Source organism: Artemia sp. Qi Xiang Cuo, chromosome 11 (genome assembly GCF_049724085.1).
Source record: "Artemia sp. Qi Xiang Cuo chromosome 11, ASM4972408v1, whole genome shotgun sequence".
NCBI classification, from domain to species: Eukaryota; Metazoa; Arthropoda; class Branchiopoda; order Anostraca; family Artemiidae; genus Artemia; species Artemia sp. Qi Xiang Cuo.
Genome location: NC_142804.1, coordinates 42,900,975 through 42,918,859, shown reverse-complemented (window position 1 = coordinate 42,918,859; position 17,885 = coordinate 42,900,975). Strand labels below are relative to the sequence as shown.

At 32.1% G+C, this 17,885-nt stretch overlaps 1 protein-coding gene across 1 annotated transcript in view; it reads left to right on the top strand.

The window, feature by feature from the left end:
- The window catches only part of LOC148946998 (puromycin-sensitive aminopeptidase-like protein), a 55,054-nt gene that overhangs the window by 24,004 nt on the left and 13,165 nt on the right, over positions 1-17,885 (top strand). Inside the window, exons 2-3 of the mRNA XM_089096484.1 lie at positions 9,287-9,528; positions 15,017-15,167. Of these exons, the coding sequence (XP_088952610.1) occupies positions 9,287-9,528; positions 15,017-15,167 (393 nt within the window). The remainder of the gene's footprint in view (positions 1-9,286; positions 9,529-15,016; positions 15,168-17,885) is intronic.

Genomic DNA, 17,885 nt, shown 5'->3' with positions numbered 1-17,885 from the left:
TCAACGAAGTGAAGAAAAGTTTCAAGTTCTCTTCTGAATTTTCTCTATGGAAAAGAAATAAGTTATTGATTAACTCTATTTTTCTAGGAGAAATAAAAATTTTCCACTTCTGTTCTTCAATCCACAAAGACATAAAAAAAATTTAAAGTTCATTTCTAAGTCTTTAGATGAAAGATGGAAAAAGTAATACTAAGATAATGATCATTTTCGCTGAAGATCAAAAGTTTAACTTTATTTCTAATTTTTCTTAAATTCAGTTCCGATTTTTCTCAAAGAGATGAAAAATTTAAAGTTCTGTTCCAAATTTTTCATAGAAGATAGAAAAAGTTATACATTGATTGTGAATATTCGACATGAAGATAAGGAGCTCCACTTTAATTCTGAGTTTTCTCGAAGAAGTGCAAAATGTTCAAGTTCTCTTCTGAATGTTCTTAAAGAAGAGAAAAAAGTTACCTCAATTCTGAATTTTACCAATGAAAATGAAAAAACCTTCCACTTCAGTTCTTAATTTCTCTAAAAAATTTAAAGTTCAGTTCTAAATTTTTCTGTAGAAGATAGGAAAAGTTATACTATGATTGTGATTATTTTCCAGTGAAGATAAAAAGTTTCACTTTAATTCTAATTCTCTTAAATTGAGTTCCGATTTTTCTCAAAGAGATGAAAAATTTAAAGTTCTGTTCCAAATTTTTCATAGAAGATAGAAAAAGTTATACATTGATTGTGAATATTCGACATGAAGATAAGGAGCTCCACTTTAATTCTGAGTTTTCTCGAAGAAGTGCAAAATGTTCAAGTTCTCTTCTGATTTCTCAAAGAAGAGAAAAAAGTTAGCTCAATTCTGAATTTTACCAATGAAAATGAAAAAAGCTTCCACTTCAGTTCTTAATTTCTCAAAGGCATAAAAAATTTAAAGTTCACTTCTTAATTTTTCCGTAAAAGATAGGAAAAATTATACTATGATTGTTATTATTTTTCAGTGAGTATAAAAAGTTTCTCTTTAATTTTAAATTTACTTGAACTGTGTTTCGTTATTTCTCAAAGAGATGAAAAAATTTAAATTTCTGTTTCAAATTTTTCATAGAAGATAAAAAAACGTTTTACAATGATCGTGAATATTCACCATGAACATAAAAAATTCCACTTTAATTCTAAATTTTCTCAATGAAGTGCAAAATGTTCAAGTTCTCTTCTAATTTTTCCAAGAAAATAAAAAGGTTCCACTTCAGTTCTGGTTTTTTTCTCAAAGAGATAAAAAATTTAAGGGTCTGTTCTAATTTTAAATTAAATTTTAGTCTCTAGTTTCGCTCTGATAAGCATTGCATTTTCTTTTAAATTTACTTACGTTGTATATTTGGCACGATATAAAATTTAAAGTTCTGTTCTAATTTTAAATTAAATTTTAGCTCCTTTGTCTTATGGATTTACCTCTCAAATTTTTAAATTAGAAAATGAGGGACTCGTTCAATTATTAAAGACAATCGTTCAAACTCGTTCATCTAACCTCCAAAACAATAGGTTAGGTTAGGTTAGGTATAAATAAATATTAATAAATAAATAGAAACAAGTTAGGTTAGGTTAAGTTAGGTTAGGCTAGATTAGCCTACGTACGCGAGCGTACGTAGACTAACCTAGCCTAACCTAACTTAATCTAACCTAACCTAATCATAAACCTAACTTATTGCCTGTCTCTCACCTAACCTAACCTAAGTGAAGCGTACGTAGGCTAACCTAACCTAACTTAATCTAGCCTGACCTAACCTAACCTTACTCGCCGGAAAAGGTTAGTTTAACTTATCATGAGCGCTCATGATAATTTAACCTAACCTAACCTAACTTAAACATGTAGAAATGTTTCCATTCATTTATTAATATTTATTTATACCTAACCTAACCTATTGTTTTGGAGGTTAGATGAATGAGTTTGAACGATTGTCTTTAATAATAGAACGAGTCACTCATTTTCTAATTTAAAAATTTGAGGGGTAAAACCATAAGACAAAGGAGCTAAAATTTAATTTGAAATTAGAACAGAACTTTAAAATTTTTCATCTCTTTTAGAAAAAAACCAGAACTGAAGTGGAACCTTTTTATTTTCTTGGAAAAATTAGAAGAAAACTTGAACAATTTGCACTTCATTGAGAAAATTTAGAATAAAAGTGGAAATTTCTATCTTCCTGGTGAATATTCACGATCAATGTATAACTTTTTCTATCTTCTATGAAAAACTTGGAATTTAACTTTAAATTTTTTCATCTCTGAGAAAAATCGGAACTGTATTTAAGAAAATTTAGAATTAAAGAGAAACTATTTGTCGTCACTGAAAAATAATCACAATCTTAGTATAACTTTTCCTATCTTCCACAGAAAAATTTAGAACTGAACTTCAAATTTTTTATGCCTTTGTGAAACGAAGGAGAGAAGTGGAAGGTATGTTCATTTTCATTGGTAAAATTAAGATTTGCGCTATCTTTTTTATATTCTTTAAGAAAATTCAGAACAGAACTTGAATAATTTGCACTTCTTCGAGGAAACTCAGAATTAAAGTGGAGCTCCTTATCATCATGTCGAATATTCACAATCAATGTATAACTTTTTCTATCTTCTATGAAAAATTTGGAACAGAACTTTAAATTTTTCATCTCTTTGAGAAAAATCGGAACTGAATTTAAGAAAATTAGAATTAAAGCAAAACTTTTTATCTTCACTGGACAATAATCACAATCATAGTATAACTTTTCCTATCTTCTACAGAAAAATTTAGAACTGAACTTTACATTTCTTATATCTTTGAGAAGTTAAGAATTGAAATGGAATCTTTTTCATTTTCATTGGTAAAATTCAGAATTGAGCTAACTTTTTTCTCTTCTTTAACAAAATTCAGAAGAGAACTTGAACATTTTGCACTTCTTCGAGAAAATTCAAAATTAAAGTGGAGCTCTTTATCTTCATGTCGAATATTCACAATCAGTGTATAAATTTTTCTATCTTCTATGAAAAATTTGGAAGAGAACTTTAAATTTTTCATCTCTTTGAGAAAAATCGGAACTGAATTTAAGAAAATTAGAATTAAAGAAAAACTTTTTATCTTCATTAGAAAATAATCACAAACATAGTATAACTTTTCCTATCTTCAACAGAAAAATTTAGAACTGAACTTTAAATTTTTTATGTCTTTGAGAAACTTAGAACTGAACTGGAAGGTTTTTTTCATTTTCATTGGTAAAATTCAGAATTGAGCTAACTTTTCTCTCTTCTGTAAGAAAATTCAGAAGAGAACTTGAACATTTTGCACTTCTTCGAGAAAACTCAGAATTAAAGTGGAGTTCCTTATCTTCATGTCGAATATTCACAATCAATGTATAACTTTTTCTATCTTCTATGAAAAATTTGGAACAGAACTTTAAATTTTTCATCTCTTTGAGAAATATCGGAACTGAATTTAAGAAAAATTAGAAATAAAGTTAAACTTTTGATCTTCATGGAAAATGATCACTATCTTAGCATTACTTTTTCCATCTTTCATCTAAAGATTTAGAAATGAACTTTAAATTTCTTTATGTCTTTGTGGAATGAAGAACAGAAGTGGAAAATTTTTATTTTTTCTAGAAAAATAGAGTTAATCAATAACTTATTTCTTTTCCATAGAGAAAATTCAGAAGAGAACTTGAAACTTTTCTTCACTTCGTTGAGAAAATTTAAAATTGAACTAGAACTTTTTATCTTCCGTGAAAATATTCTCAAGTATGGTATTACTTTTTCTATCTTCCACCGAAAAATTTAGAATTGAACTTTAAATTTCTTTATGTCTTATCTTCTGTGAAAAATTTGGAACAGTATTTAAAATTTTTCATCTCTTCGAGACAGATCTGAACTAAAGTGGAAAATTTTTATATTATTTGGAAAAATAGAAAAGATCAATGACTAATTTCTTATTCATTGAAAAAATTCAGAATAGAAATTGAATTTTTCTTCACTTCGTTGAGAAAATTTAAAATTGAACTAGAAATTTTTATCTTCTGGGAAAATATTCACAACTATGATATAGCCCTTTCTATTTACTACAGAAAAAATTTAGAATAGAACTTTAAATTTCTTAATGTCTTGGGTGAACTTAAAACTGAAGTGGAAGATTTTTATTTTCTCTGGAGAAATTAGAATTGAATTGTGTCCTTTGGTAAAATTCAGAAGAGAACTTGAACTTTTTTATCTTCTGTTTAAAATTTTGAACATTATTTAAAATTTTTCATCTCTTCGAGACAGATCTGAACTAAAGTTGAAAATTTTTATATTATTTGGAAAAATAGAAATTATCAATAACTAATTTCTTTTTCATTGAGAAAATTCAGAATAGAACTTGAACTTTTCTTCACTTCGTTGAAAAAATTAAAAATTGAACTATTACTTTTTATGTTCCGGGAAAATATTCACAACTATGGTATAGCTTTTTCTGTTTACTACGGAAAAATTTAGAATAGAAATTTAAATTTCTTTGTTTTTGGGGAACTTAAAACTGAAGTGGAAGATTTTTATTTTCTCTGGGGAAATTAGAATTGAAGTGTGTTCTTTGGTAAAATTCAGAAGAGAACTTGAACTTTTCTTCACTTCGTTGAAAAATTTTAAATTGAATTAGAACTTTTTATCTTCCGGGAAAATATTCACAAGTATAGTATTCCTTTTTTATCTTCCACCGAAAAATTTAGAATTGAAATTTAAATTTCTTTATGTCTTTGTGAAATAGAGAACTGAAGTGGAAGATTTTTGTTTTCTCTGGATAAATTAGAATTGGATTGTGTTCTTTGGTAAAATTCGGAAGAGAACTCGAACTTTTTTATCTTCTGTGAAAAATTTGGAACAGTATTTTAAATTTTTCATCTCTTCGAGACAGATCTGAACTAAAGTCGAAAATTTTTATATTATTTGGAAAAATAGAAATGATCAATAACTAATGTCCTTTTCATTGAGAAAATTCAGAATAGAACTTGAACTTTTCTTCACTTCGTTGAGAAAATAAAAAATTTGAACTAGAACTTTTTATCTTCCGGGAAAATATTCACAACTATGGTATAGCTTTTTCTATCTACTACGGAAAAATTTAGAATAGAACTTTAAATTTCTTTATGTCTTTGGTGAACTTAAAACTGAAGTGGAAGATTTTTATTTTATCTGGAGAAATTACAATTGAAGTTTTCTTTGGTAAAATTCAGAAGAGAACTTGAACTTTTCTATCTTCCATGAAAAATTTGGAACAGTATTTAAAATTTTTTCATCTCTGAGAAAAATCTGATCCGAATTGAAAAATTTTTATATTATTTGGAAAAATAGAATTGATCAATAGCTTTTTTCTTTTTCATTGAGAAAATTCAGTAGAATGAACTTTTTTATCTTCTGTGAAAAATTTGAAGAGTATTTAAAATTTTTCATCTCTTTGAGATAGATCTGAACTGAAGTGGAAAATTTTTATATTATTTGGAAAAATAGAAATGATCAATAACTAATTTCTTTTTCATTGAGAAAATTCAGGATATAACTTGAACTTTCTTTGACTTCGTTGAGAAAATTGAAAATTGAACTAGAACTTTTTGTCTTCCGGGAAAATATTCACAACTATGATATAGCTTTTTCTATCTACTACAGATAAATTTAGAATAGAACTTTAAAGTTCTTTATGTCTTTGGTGAACTTAAAACTGAAGTGGAAGATTTTTATTTTCTCTGGATAAATTAGAATTGAATTGTGTTCTTTGGTAAAATTCAGAAGAGAACTTGGACTTTTCTATCTTCTATTAAAAAATTTGGAACAGTATTTTAAATTTTTTCATCCTTTTGAGAAAAATCTGAACCGAAGTGGAAAATTTTCATATTATTTGGAAAAATAGAATTGATTAATAACTAATTTCTTTTTCATTTAGAAAATTTAGAAGAGAACTTGAACTTTTCTTCACTTCATTGAGGAAATTTAAAATTTAAATAGAACTTCTCATCTTTCGAGAAAATTTTCACGACTATGATATAGCTTTTTCTATCTACTACAGAAAAATATGGAATTTGTAAAATTGGTTTAAGAAGGATATTAAGAAAAGAACTTGTTCTGAAAAGATATAATAAAGCCTTTTGAAAAGTATTGCTTGATCTTGGGGTGTGCAAAAAAGTCGTAAAGTAAAGTCGTGGTGAAAAATATAACTACTTCTACTTGTAAAATTGGTTTAGGAAGGACATTAAGAAAAAAACTTGATCTGAAAAGATATAATAAAGCCTTTTGGAAAGTATTGCTTGATGTTTGGGTGTACAAAAAAGTCGTAAAGTAAAGTTGTGGGGAAAAAGATAAGTACTTCAACTTGTAAAATGGGTTTAGGAAGAAAATTACGTAAAAAACTTGTTCTGAAAAGATATAATAAAGCCTTTGAAAAGTATTGCTTGATGTTGGGGTATGCAAAAAGTCGTAAAGTAAAGTTGTGGTGAAAAAGATAAGTACTTCAACTTGTAAAATTGGTTTAGGAAGGACATTAAGAAAAGAATCTGTTCTGAAATGCCTTTGAAAAGTATTGCTTGATGTTGGGGTGTGCAAAAGTCTTTAAGTAAAGTCATAGGGAAAAGGATATCTAAATCTTATTGTAAAATGGGCTAATGAGGGACACTGGGAAAGGAAATTGTTCTAAAAGTCCTATTGAAAAATGTTATTTGTTGCTGGGGTATTCAAACAGATATAAAGTAATGTCGAGGGTGAGAAGATTGGGTACTTCAACTTTTAAAATCGGTTTAGGAATGATATTAAGAAAGGAACTTGTTCTGAAAAGATATAATAAAGCCTTTTGATATGTGGGGGCCCTTCTAAGTCTCAAATGCACAAAAAAAGTATTAAAAAAATGGGGAGGGGGCTCTTTGGGGGTCCGGGGGCCCTTGGGGGGCCGGGTGGTCCTTTGGGGGGCGGGGGACTGCCTGGGGGGTGGGGGTAGGGGGATCGGAGCCCTTTGGGGTTGGGGTAGAGGTCCTCATAACACTGTTCAAATAGAACTTGTGTATTATAACGACCACAGAGTTTCACCCTCAAATCTTCTTCTAAATCATCTTCTAAAATGCCTCAAACGGTTTCGCTTAAATCATCTTCTAAAATGTCTCAAAACGGTTTTGCCCAAATAATCTCTAAACGTAATTTCTGCGTGTTCCTTTTGTTTTGACATCCCTGCGCTGTCACATTTGAAATTCCTAGGAAACCCTTTCCCGCGTTAATCTCTTCATCTCTAAGATCAAAACATTCGCCCGGAGATAATTCTCCTGGATGAACACCAACAAATCAATCAACCTTGACATCATCCGTCAGACATTAATAAACTTCGCCCGGAAACAATTCTCCTGGACGAACACCAAAGACATTAATAAACTTCGCCCGGAGACAATTCTCCTTGAAAATACATCAAAGTGAGAAAAATCCAGTTTTTTTATTCTCAGTGACAAAAAATATAAAAACATGCATAAATTGCTGTTGACATCCATGAAAAACATCAAATAAATTGACAAACACTCATAACCATCCAAGAAACATCCATAAAAGTGAGAAAAATCCTGTTTTTTTTCAAGTGAGAAAAATCCTGTTTTTTCAAGTGAGAAAAATCCTGTTTTTTTATTCTCAGTGAGAAAAACCATCTCCCTAGGGACTCTATGCCCATATATTTGAGATTGATCTTAGCAAGATAATCTACTAAAAATACTGTTATTTGGACTGGATTTTTAGTTGAGCAAATTTATTTTAAATAGTTCAGGGGCACAATTCACGAACTGACTAGGCAAGAAACTAAAATGAATGTCAATGTGACTGAATCCAGAAAAATCCATACCCTGTGAATTCAGGGTATGGGGAGATTGTATTTCTGTGGGGGGGGGGGGTGGGGACGCCAAACGTTGTTTTTGCGTCTATGATCCGCTTCACCGAGCGAGCGAAGCTTAGTCCCCTTTAGACTGTGCTTCAAAAAGGTGTATCCACATTTCTGCATGTGTAACAATTCTGTCGAAAAGTTTTTTCTTTTTCAACTAAACATTATTCTTTTAGCTGTTGACTGGTTTGAAAGCTAGTTTCTCTGTTGGCAATTTTGGCGTCTGTAATTTGTCTCAGAACCCATCTTGCAAAAGTTTTGTTGTACTGCAGCTTATTCTGAATAATTCTACAGAAAGTTCTAACACTTGCTTGCACTTCTCTAGTTATCTGTTCAACGGTAATGTACCTGATTATATGCCCAGATTATATATGTACTTTTGAGTCTCAAACTGTTGTTAAGGTTTTAATAAATAATTTTAATTAAAATGTTATAAACTCGTAAAAAAATATTGTATGAAAAATAAGTTTCTTTGTAGATTCTTTATTTCTAATTCAACGAGTAATAACATTTGTGTCTGTTTAATATCTATAAAATTAATTGATCTAAAAAAAAAACTTGATATAGATTAGTTAGGTGTTTTGGATTTTTAATAAATGTTCTACGCTTAACTGTCCATATTGTTGTTTTATTTATTTATCTATTCTAGGCTTAAAATAATCTTCAAACCTTATTCATAATATCTTACATTAAAAAAACTGTACTAACTACAATAAGTAAACATTAAAATACAAAACTAATCACTTAAAAGTATGAGGACTAATATTTTCTTAATACTACCTCCTCTCACTCGCACTAATGATTCAAAACGAAAATCAGTTTTAAACGTTAAATGCACAGCGCAACAAACTAGAAGAAAGAGGACGTTGAGCACAATCATGACTAGTAATTGTTATATCCGGAAAAGGCCTTGAGTGGGGTATCTACAAGATATGTCTTTTTTTATCTGATTTATTACCTTTAAATAACCTTAGTCGACCAGAATAATTTCAAAATCATAAATGTGGTATATATATATATAAATATATATATATATATATATATATATATATATATATATATATATATATATATATATATATATATATATATATATATATATATATATATATATATATATATATATATATATATATATATATATATATATATATATATATATATATATATATATATATATATATATCTTAAAAACAAGCAATCCAAGTAGTACAAATTACAAACATCAGCATTGTTTGGACTTTTGACAGTGTTTGGCACTGAACTAAAATTAAAAAAAAGCTACATACTTCTGAAATTAAACTAAAAGAACTAAAGTCTGGTACTAAACTAAAATTTAATTGATAGCCTAAAGCCAGCTGTAAAAATTGTCATTTTAATCTGAAAATATCATTTTGTACACTTTATAATTATTTTTAGGTATGCAAGAGTACAACGTCGGTTGTTTTGAACTCAGTCAACTTAGACCTGAAAGAAGCCACTATTAAAGTTGAGGATCATGACATCATCAAGGCTTGCAATATTGTTCCCTCAGAAGAACTTGAAACAGTAACAATAAATTTTCCGAGGGATATTCCCAGAGGGAAAGGGTATCTTAATATTGAGTATATTGGCGAGATTGGAGAGCAAATGAAAGGATGGTATCGTGCCAAATATACAACGTAAGTAAATTTAAAAGAAAATTCAATGCTTATCAGAGCGAAACTAGAGACTAAAAACCTTGGTTTGAAATTCTCATTAATATGCAATGTCGTTGCATCACACTCCCCCTCACCCACTCTTCCAAGAGAAAAATCTTTTCAATTTTCCATTAAAAAATTTCGTAACTACTTCCCATCTGTAAATTAAAACAAAATACTAGGAATTTATTTTATTTCCAAAAAGGGGAGTATAAGATAGCTTTGTGTAATTTGTCCAATTAAATATGTAATTTAGACTACTTATGGATTTGCAGAACAATTTATATTTCAATTATCATTGCCATGGAAATGTTGTTATTTAAAAAAGGAATAAAAGAAAGATAAAGAAATAAGTATTAAAAGTAGGATAAAGATAAAGTTTTAAAGAGAATTGAGAAGTATTAAAAGTAGGATAAAGATAAAGTTTAAAGAGAATTGAGCAGCCAAAGGGGAAAGGTAAGATGAGTAATAAAAGTAAAGGAAATGAAGTGAAGGGATAATGAGACATTCTACCTATTAGTATTTTTTTTGTAAAGGTAGTTTTTCATTTTTTTCTTACTTTTTTTTTTTTTATTTATTTTATATTGTTATTTTGGGGGATGGAGGGCAAAAGTAAATTATATATCGATGGAAATAGAAATTGATGAAAAAGGATTTGAAAAGTGTAATTTAAGGTCACGATGGAAGGGGTGCTCTAAGGGGGAAGGGCAGCCTGAGATATCGGATGAACCTAAAAGGTAGGGTATATGAAAATTGAAATGTTGTATACCTCTATTTTTATAACCTGATATATTTTGGAATGCTCAATTTTATATAAATTTAATATTTTGAATTTTTTGAAGAAGTTTTTGATTAAGAAAAGAGTAGGTGACATTAAATAAATTATGAGATATTTTTAAAGAAAATTTGAAAGTCACCGAGAGGAGAGGAGTTGGGAAAAAAAAAAAATAAAAAAAAAAATCATATCCGGATAGTCAAGGGGCATGGGCAGTATAGCATTTTTTCTCCAAATTGTTGGGGGAGGGCAACTGCCCCCTTGCTACCCCCCTGAAACGACACCCCGCATTTGGCCAACTTTTACAGTTTTTGAGTTCATTTTAAGGATTTTAAGCTGACCCTACTTAAGCAGTGTTGTCAAGGTTTGAACTGGACCTATTCCATTTGCTATTTTTGTTCTTTTTTGTAAATTTTTCTACGATTCTTTTGTAGGTATTTTTTTTTATACAAAATTTAAACTTCCACGCAAATTTTAGAAGGACTTGGACTATAAAAGGAGCGTAAAGAGTAATTTTGTTTTTTGCTCCAAAGAGTGTGTTAATCTTAATTAGTAAACACAATAAATGTCTCAGTATTTGTACATGGTAAGGCAATATCTTTAAGTTAAACTTTATTTGCTGGAATTTGTTCTTTTCATCCTAAGATATTTTTGATGGATACACACCCATTGAATATGTGAACTTACAGATGTAACTTTCAAGCAGTTTGAGGAACAGAAAACAAGTATTTGGTCCTTTGTGGGCCCATGTGCTGGTCTTATGCTTCCAACCAATTTTTTTCTGTACTTTAGGGTCCTTTTGAACCCAGACAATTAAGGGCGTAAGCTCCAAACCTATAAGAGAATAACAAGTTGTTCAGTCTGCTTACGGACAAATATTTTTTGGCCTATTTTCGGAACCCTGACACCCTTGCCCTACGAACTAAAATATGAGCTCTCCTTGACCCAGGGAATGATTACTGAAGCTTTCAAGCTGATCATTCGTTTTTTAATCTCTATTATGAAATTTACCTGTGAATAACGGGAACTTTCATAAATCAGGGCCCTTGCCCCCGGGACTACATGCGTCGTGTCATCCCTTGAGGCGTATTTATTAGACTTTTAACGCCTTTGAGAAAAATTGCTATCTATAAATTTTCATCAAATGCCATAGGGAGCTACAGGACAAAAAACGCGACAGGGGAGCTTATAACTCTTCAATCAGTTTCAGCTCTTAAAGGGCGCATTAGAACTTTAAATTTCTGAGTGGACGACCCCTTTTCCATGTCTCTGCAACCGACATGGGCGTATGGAGGGGGGAAGGGGGCAGCTGTCCCCCTAGAACTTCAAATTTACACTAGATATGGCTGAAAAAGCAGTTGAAAAAAGATAGATGGATAAAAAACAGTTGATAAAAGGTAGATGGTTAAAAAATCTGAAAACAAACAGCTGGAATGACAGAATAAATTCAAACAAGAAGCAATTATCCATAATGTCTTGGAAAGATTTAGCTCTAATCCAAGACGATTAATGCTTAAGCTTCTTGGTGATTTTTGGTGATTACTTATTAATAAAGATTTCATAGGCATGATAGAACTTGCTGGCAATGTAAGGTTTCGTGAACTGCCAATATAACTTCAACTCCCCCCGCCCTTCATCACAAAATTGGCCTCCCCCCCCCTAGAGAAGAAGCTACGTTCGCCCATGGCAACCAACCCTTCATACGGTAAAGCGGCGGTGAAAATTGTAATGCCACTGACGTTTCATCCTTTTTTTTTTTATTTGATTTTTCTTGAGACATTACATTGTAAAAGTTTTGACATGTTAGCAACTACAGAGCTTTTTGGCAAAAAAAAGAAATCACAAGTGTTTCTCTTTGATGTGGGTGCAAACCAATGGCTGCTGTAACTCTTTTGCAACAAATCTTTTTTGTTTTGTCCCCAAAAATGTTTCCTTGGAAAGTAGTAAAGACAATAAAGAAGAATTATATTGAAGGGTGAGGTGTAATGCTGAATACAATTATTTTATCCTGTGAAGTAAGTCCAAGGGATTTGAATTTTAACTAGGGCATAGGTGATGATCTGCAGCAAAGAGTACACTGGCATCCTTTTCTTTGAGAAGACTGCTTCTCAATGCATTGGGAGGCGCTATTTTGCACATAAACCTGCGTGGTAATGATCAAGTGTAAATTGTAAATTAATTAAAAAGAGCTATGACTTGAATTTTATTTTCAAAATCAAGCCTTTTATTCTAGTCATAACAGTTTTGAAAACAGATCTTCACTTTCGATCGTAATTGAGCTGCTACAGGTATCTAGACTGGATGATTGGAGGGGCGTGGGGATTGGTTTGACTTCTCACATTTAAAGATATGTGAATGCTTTGGTAACTGGATTTACTCACGGTGTAAATCCAGTGAGCTCAAATTAGCTGATTCTTAGTTGGTTCTTTTAATGTTCGACCTTGTTTAGTAACCCAATCAAATGGTTAACATTCACTCATTTTATGAGATAAAAGGCAATATAAAGTTTTTTTGAAAAATGCCTCACCAGCTAGAATAAGCTGAGTGTCAGATAAAAGTAAACAAAGCCCATTGTAGTAGCAAAAAATTAATGAAGGGGTGGGAGAGGAGGAGATATGGCACGGAGACTAAACTAAAGAGAGAAACATAAGAGAGAAAAAACTAAAAATGGATGAATTAAGAGCAGAGGAGAGAGAAAGCATTGTATTTCAAATTTTTATTGCAGTGGATGAAATTTCATTAAGAGTAGGAATTAGCGTATACATTGAGAGTATTAAAGAGTCTAAAAGAGGTAGGTGGGATATAATAAAGAGTCTAAAAGAGGTAGGTGGGATATAAGTGGGATTTGGGGGATTAGAAATTGTAAATCAGGGGAATTTGGCTGGGAATGTGTTGGTCCCTGCCAGCTTGATGAAAAGAAGGTAAAGATGGTCTCTTCCATTTTTAGGGTGGTCAGGCATGTAGCTCTGAAGAGGAAATAATATTACTTCTACTTTTAATGTAAATATTCCTTTCAGTGTAAGCGACGTATTCGAATAATTCCTATTTTAGTATTTACTTTATTCGAACAACCAGGGTTCTACATCATACAGTCGTACTCCGTAAGTAATTTGATGAAAGTATGGAAACGGTGATAATGAGCTCTTGGATATACCCATAATTCCGAGTAATGTTAACTGTGCATTAGGCTGCTAAGCAATATTAGATGTGTGAATGATTAACTTGAGGTCACTTGAAATGGTAACATCTGTTGTTGGGTTTAAGTTGTTGTTTTTGGATGATTGAACTTGTTTCGTCATTCTGGTTTGCGAAACTTTTACTTTTGTATTGAAGAAGGGTATTATCACTGCAATTTTTTGGCTCAGATAGTAAATTAAAGCTGTTTGTTGTCTCTTGCACAATTGCAGCAAGTAAAGAAGGCTTCTGTTTATGGTTTATAATTGTCTTGATTATTATGTGCTAATGAGTAGAAACACATCCTAATACCTCTTTGATTTCTTTTTATTAGGACAAATGGATTGCAGGATAATGCTTATAAGAAATGTCTTCAGTTTGGCCGGCCAGTTTTCAGGGACAGGTACCTCCAAGGGGCAAAAATATCAGTCAAAGGCGGTGTCAGTTTAACATTGGCGTCCTGCATCTTAAATATGTTGTCTCTAGAGTACATAAATAGAGAGGAAGTGAGTATTGCTGGGCAATTGGAAGGAGGTAATGAATGGATCATAATTAAGTACATCCATTTACTTCATTTACTTGACCTGGAAAATAGGTAAAGTAGAGGGATCATAGCTCCAGGGGCAAATCTCCAGCATTTTTATTGGGGGGGCAAAAGGGGTCCATATCCAGATATTCAAAGGGCATAGGATATATAATAATTTTTATTCCCATTATTGGGGGGGGGGGCAACTGTCTCCCCTCTTGCCACCCCCAAACGATGCCCCTGCATAGCTCGGAAGCAAATCAGACAAAAGTTGTTCTTTTAATGAGGCAGAGGCCTTAAAAATTGTGTAAATGAGGAAGATAGAGGGGTTGCCTTGTCAAGTGACCATGATTCAGTAAAGCCATTCGAGCAGAGCCAGGTATTAGTCTAATTACATTGCCGGCTTAGCTTTTTTGTCGACTACCCCATTAAAAGTGTGGTGCATCCTTTCCATGCCCCATTGAAAGCGTGTTGCATTTGAAATGCGTTGCATACCATGCTACCACTTCCATTTTACTTAAAAAAAATCACATGATGCTTCACTGTAAAGTTGTTGGGCCAGTACCAGACTATAGAAAAGCGAGCAGGTCAACAGCTAGAGAGGTACTAGAATGTATTCTACTAGGGAACCTATCCTTTTTTTCATCAATTTTGGTACCATTTACTATATCGTATTTTGATGTTGCTACTGTTTTGGATATAATTGGATAAGCTAGCATAAGCTTTTTGGAAGGGCTTAAAATATAAAAGCCAAAATAAAATATTTTCTTTGAATATTTTAAGCCATGATTTCAATCTCTAAGTGTTGTTTATCTTCAAGAGAGACATAATGTGTTGCTATTATTATTTTTAATAATATTATTAACAGGCTATTGTTTTGATTTTGTATATTAATTGATCTTAGGAAGTTTGCTATTGTGGAATTTTTTGAAAGATGTATTTGAAATATGTACTTTTAGTGACCTCACTGGTTATTATATAATTTTCATTTTTAGTGCACAGGGAGAGGAGCGCTACGCTTGTTCCACTATGTTTGAACCTTCTGATGCTAGAAGATGTTTTCCTTGTTGGGATGAACCTGCTCACAAAGCAACTTTTGATATAACATTAATTGTTCCTAAGGATCGCACAGCAATATCTAATATGGTAAGTGATGGCGATGGAACTTTTCTAATTGGTCTTATAAGTAACTATTTTGGTAATAAAAAGAGATGAAAAGAAATATTAACCTGACACTTCCAGTGAAGTTTTTTTTCTCATTTAAGGATTTTGAGTCTTGTTTCCTCGGTATAAGAAAAGGGCTATTGTATACACGTCATCATATAGAGGGGAAGGAGGTATTTCCTTTTAAGCTAGATAGAAGATTTTAAAGTAGAATTTACATTTTGTCCAAACAAAAGGAAATAGCAGAATTGAATATTTAGACGTAATTCTAAGCATGGTTTACTACTAAAAGTGGTCAGTGTGCCAGTTAAACAATGTAATTTTATTTTACTGGGTGTACACAGCACTATTTAATTAACGATTAGAATTTAATACATCTTGGAGAATCCTAGCAATGTAGGCTATTGTTTATTGTAGAAATATTTTTTAAAATAATGTTAACAAAAAGGAACATGTCAGATAGACTGGGAAGCTAATATTTTGGCCATTTTGGAAAGGTAGGGCGATTATTATAATTAAACTTTGTTTCATTCACTCTTTCTTCGCTATGTCCACTTTCATCTGTTTCACTCAAGCTTCTCATTCATTCAAATTTTTATCTCTACCCATCAGTTAATGTTGTCCCACGAATGAAGATATCCAGAATTATTAATGGATACAATGGTTTTAAGGATTTGGCAGAGATGATTCCACGGTATTGAGAATCTACAACTCACTCCTAAAGATGTAGAGGAAAATAAATAGGTTTGTGATACCTTGGATATGAAGGAACATTTGTTTTGCGAGGAAGAATTAACGGCAGTACTAGAAGGATTGAAAAATAATAGGGCTCCAGATGCTGATAGGGTGGTAAATGAGTTCATTAAATACGGTGGCTCTGAGGTTAGAAATAAGTTGCTGAGGATTATGAATATGATTTTTGAAAAAGGGGAAGTACCTAACGATTTTAGGAAAACCTTAATTAAGCCACTTTATAAGGAAAGGTGATAAAAGTGAGTGTGGTAATTATCGAGGCATTAGTCTGGTCTCTGCAGGTAGTAAATTACTTAGTAATATGATACTTTTTAGACTGAGAGATGCCGTAGACAAAGTTTTAAGAGAAGAATATTGCGGTTTTAGAAAAGGTAGAGGATGGGTCGACCAAATTTTCACTCTTAGGTTAATAATTGAGAAGTGCCTGAGTTGTCAAACACCTTTGGTCCTCAGTTTTATAGATTATGAGCAAGCGTTCGATTCTGATAGATAGAAGAGCTTTAGTAAAGGTTTTATCCTTGTATGGTATACCAAACAAATACATTAAAGTGATTAGTGCTATTTACGAGAATAACACTGCCGTGGTTAAGGTAGGAAATGAGGTTAGCAGCTGGTTTTGCATTCAATCAGGAGTTAAGCAGGGTTGTGTTCTATCCCCCTTTATATAGATTATTTTGATGGACTTTGTCTTAAGGAGCACAGGAAAAGCAATGGGAGACCACGAAATCAAATGGGGAGGAAAAAGTCTCCTGGACTTAGATTTTGCTGATGATTTAAGCATCCTAGATGAAAGTGCTGAGCAAAATTAATTAACTTTTAGAGGTTTTGCGAGTTCAGGGTGCTAGAATAGGTTTAAAAATTAATGTTGAAGAAGACTAAGTCACTAAGGCTAGGAATAAGTGAAGATGAAAAGGTGACGTTGGGTAATGAAAAGATTGATCACAGTCCGGTGGGCAGCTTCACTTACCTTGGTAGTATTATTAGTAAAGATGGTGGGAGCAGTGAAGATGTTGAAAGTAGAATAGCCAAGGCTCAGGTTTTTTTTTCACAGTTAAAAAAAATCATAACAATAGGAAGATAAGTCTGCAAACCAAGATTAGAATATTAGAAGCTACAGTGATGACAGTGGTCAAATATGGCTCTGAAGCATGGGCACTCCCAAAAGCAGATGAAATTTGCTAGATCTTTTCCAGAGAAATCGCTTAAAGATTGTTCTGGGTACCCGAGTGACTGACCTTATTTCAAACAATAAGCTATACGAAAAATATGGTTCAATACCGCTCTCTAGGGCTATAATGAAGGAAAGGTTGAGGTGGCTAGAGCACCTTGTGCGGATGAAGGATGATAGATTGCCGAAGATTGTTCTTTTCGGCCAACCGTCTAGGGCTAAACGGAAAGCGGGTCGTCGTTGTCTGGGGTGGGAGGACGTCAAGATGAAAGATTTAAAGGAAATGGGAACTTCGTGGACGGGTGTAAAAAGGGAGGCTTTAAATAGATTGGGATGGAGGAGGAGCGTGTGTAGCTGTGTTGGCCTCAGGCGGCTTGGTGCTGCGGTGAGTTTTTAGTCGTAGTAGTAGTACCTGAAAACCATTTAGGTTTATAGGAATTGCACTGTTCCTCTTGTTAGAACCAATGGATTTCGGTAAAGGACCAGTGTCAATCAAGTACCTTCAAGAAAGCTCCTTTTGTTTCGTGCCACGCATCCAGTTGGAGCCGTCTTGCAAATGGGGTTGTATTATCTAATAATTGACTTCTTCTAGCAAATTTTCATAGATGTACAAAACCTAGTGATTAAACGGGGTAAAGGACCAGTGGCATATCAAGCACCTTCGATGTGCCTAATGCTGTGAAATATATTGTATGTAACATGAGTAAAAAAAAAAAAAAATGTAAGGGTGAACGCACTGTCAACATAAACAACTATAAAACGGCACAGCTGGATATGTA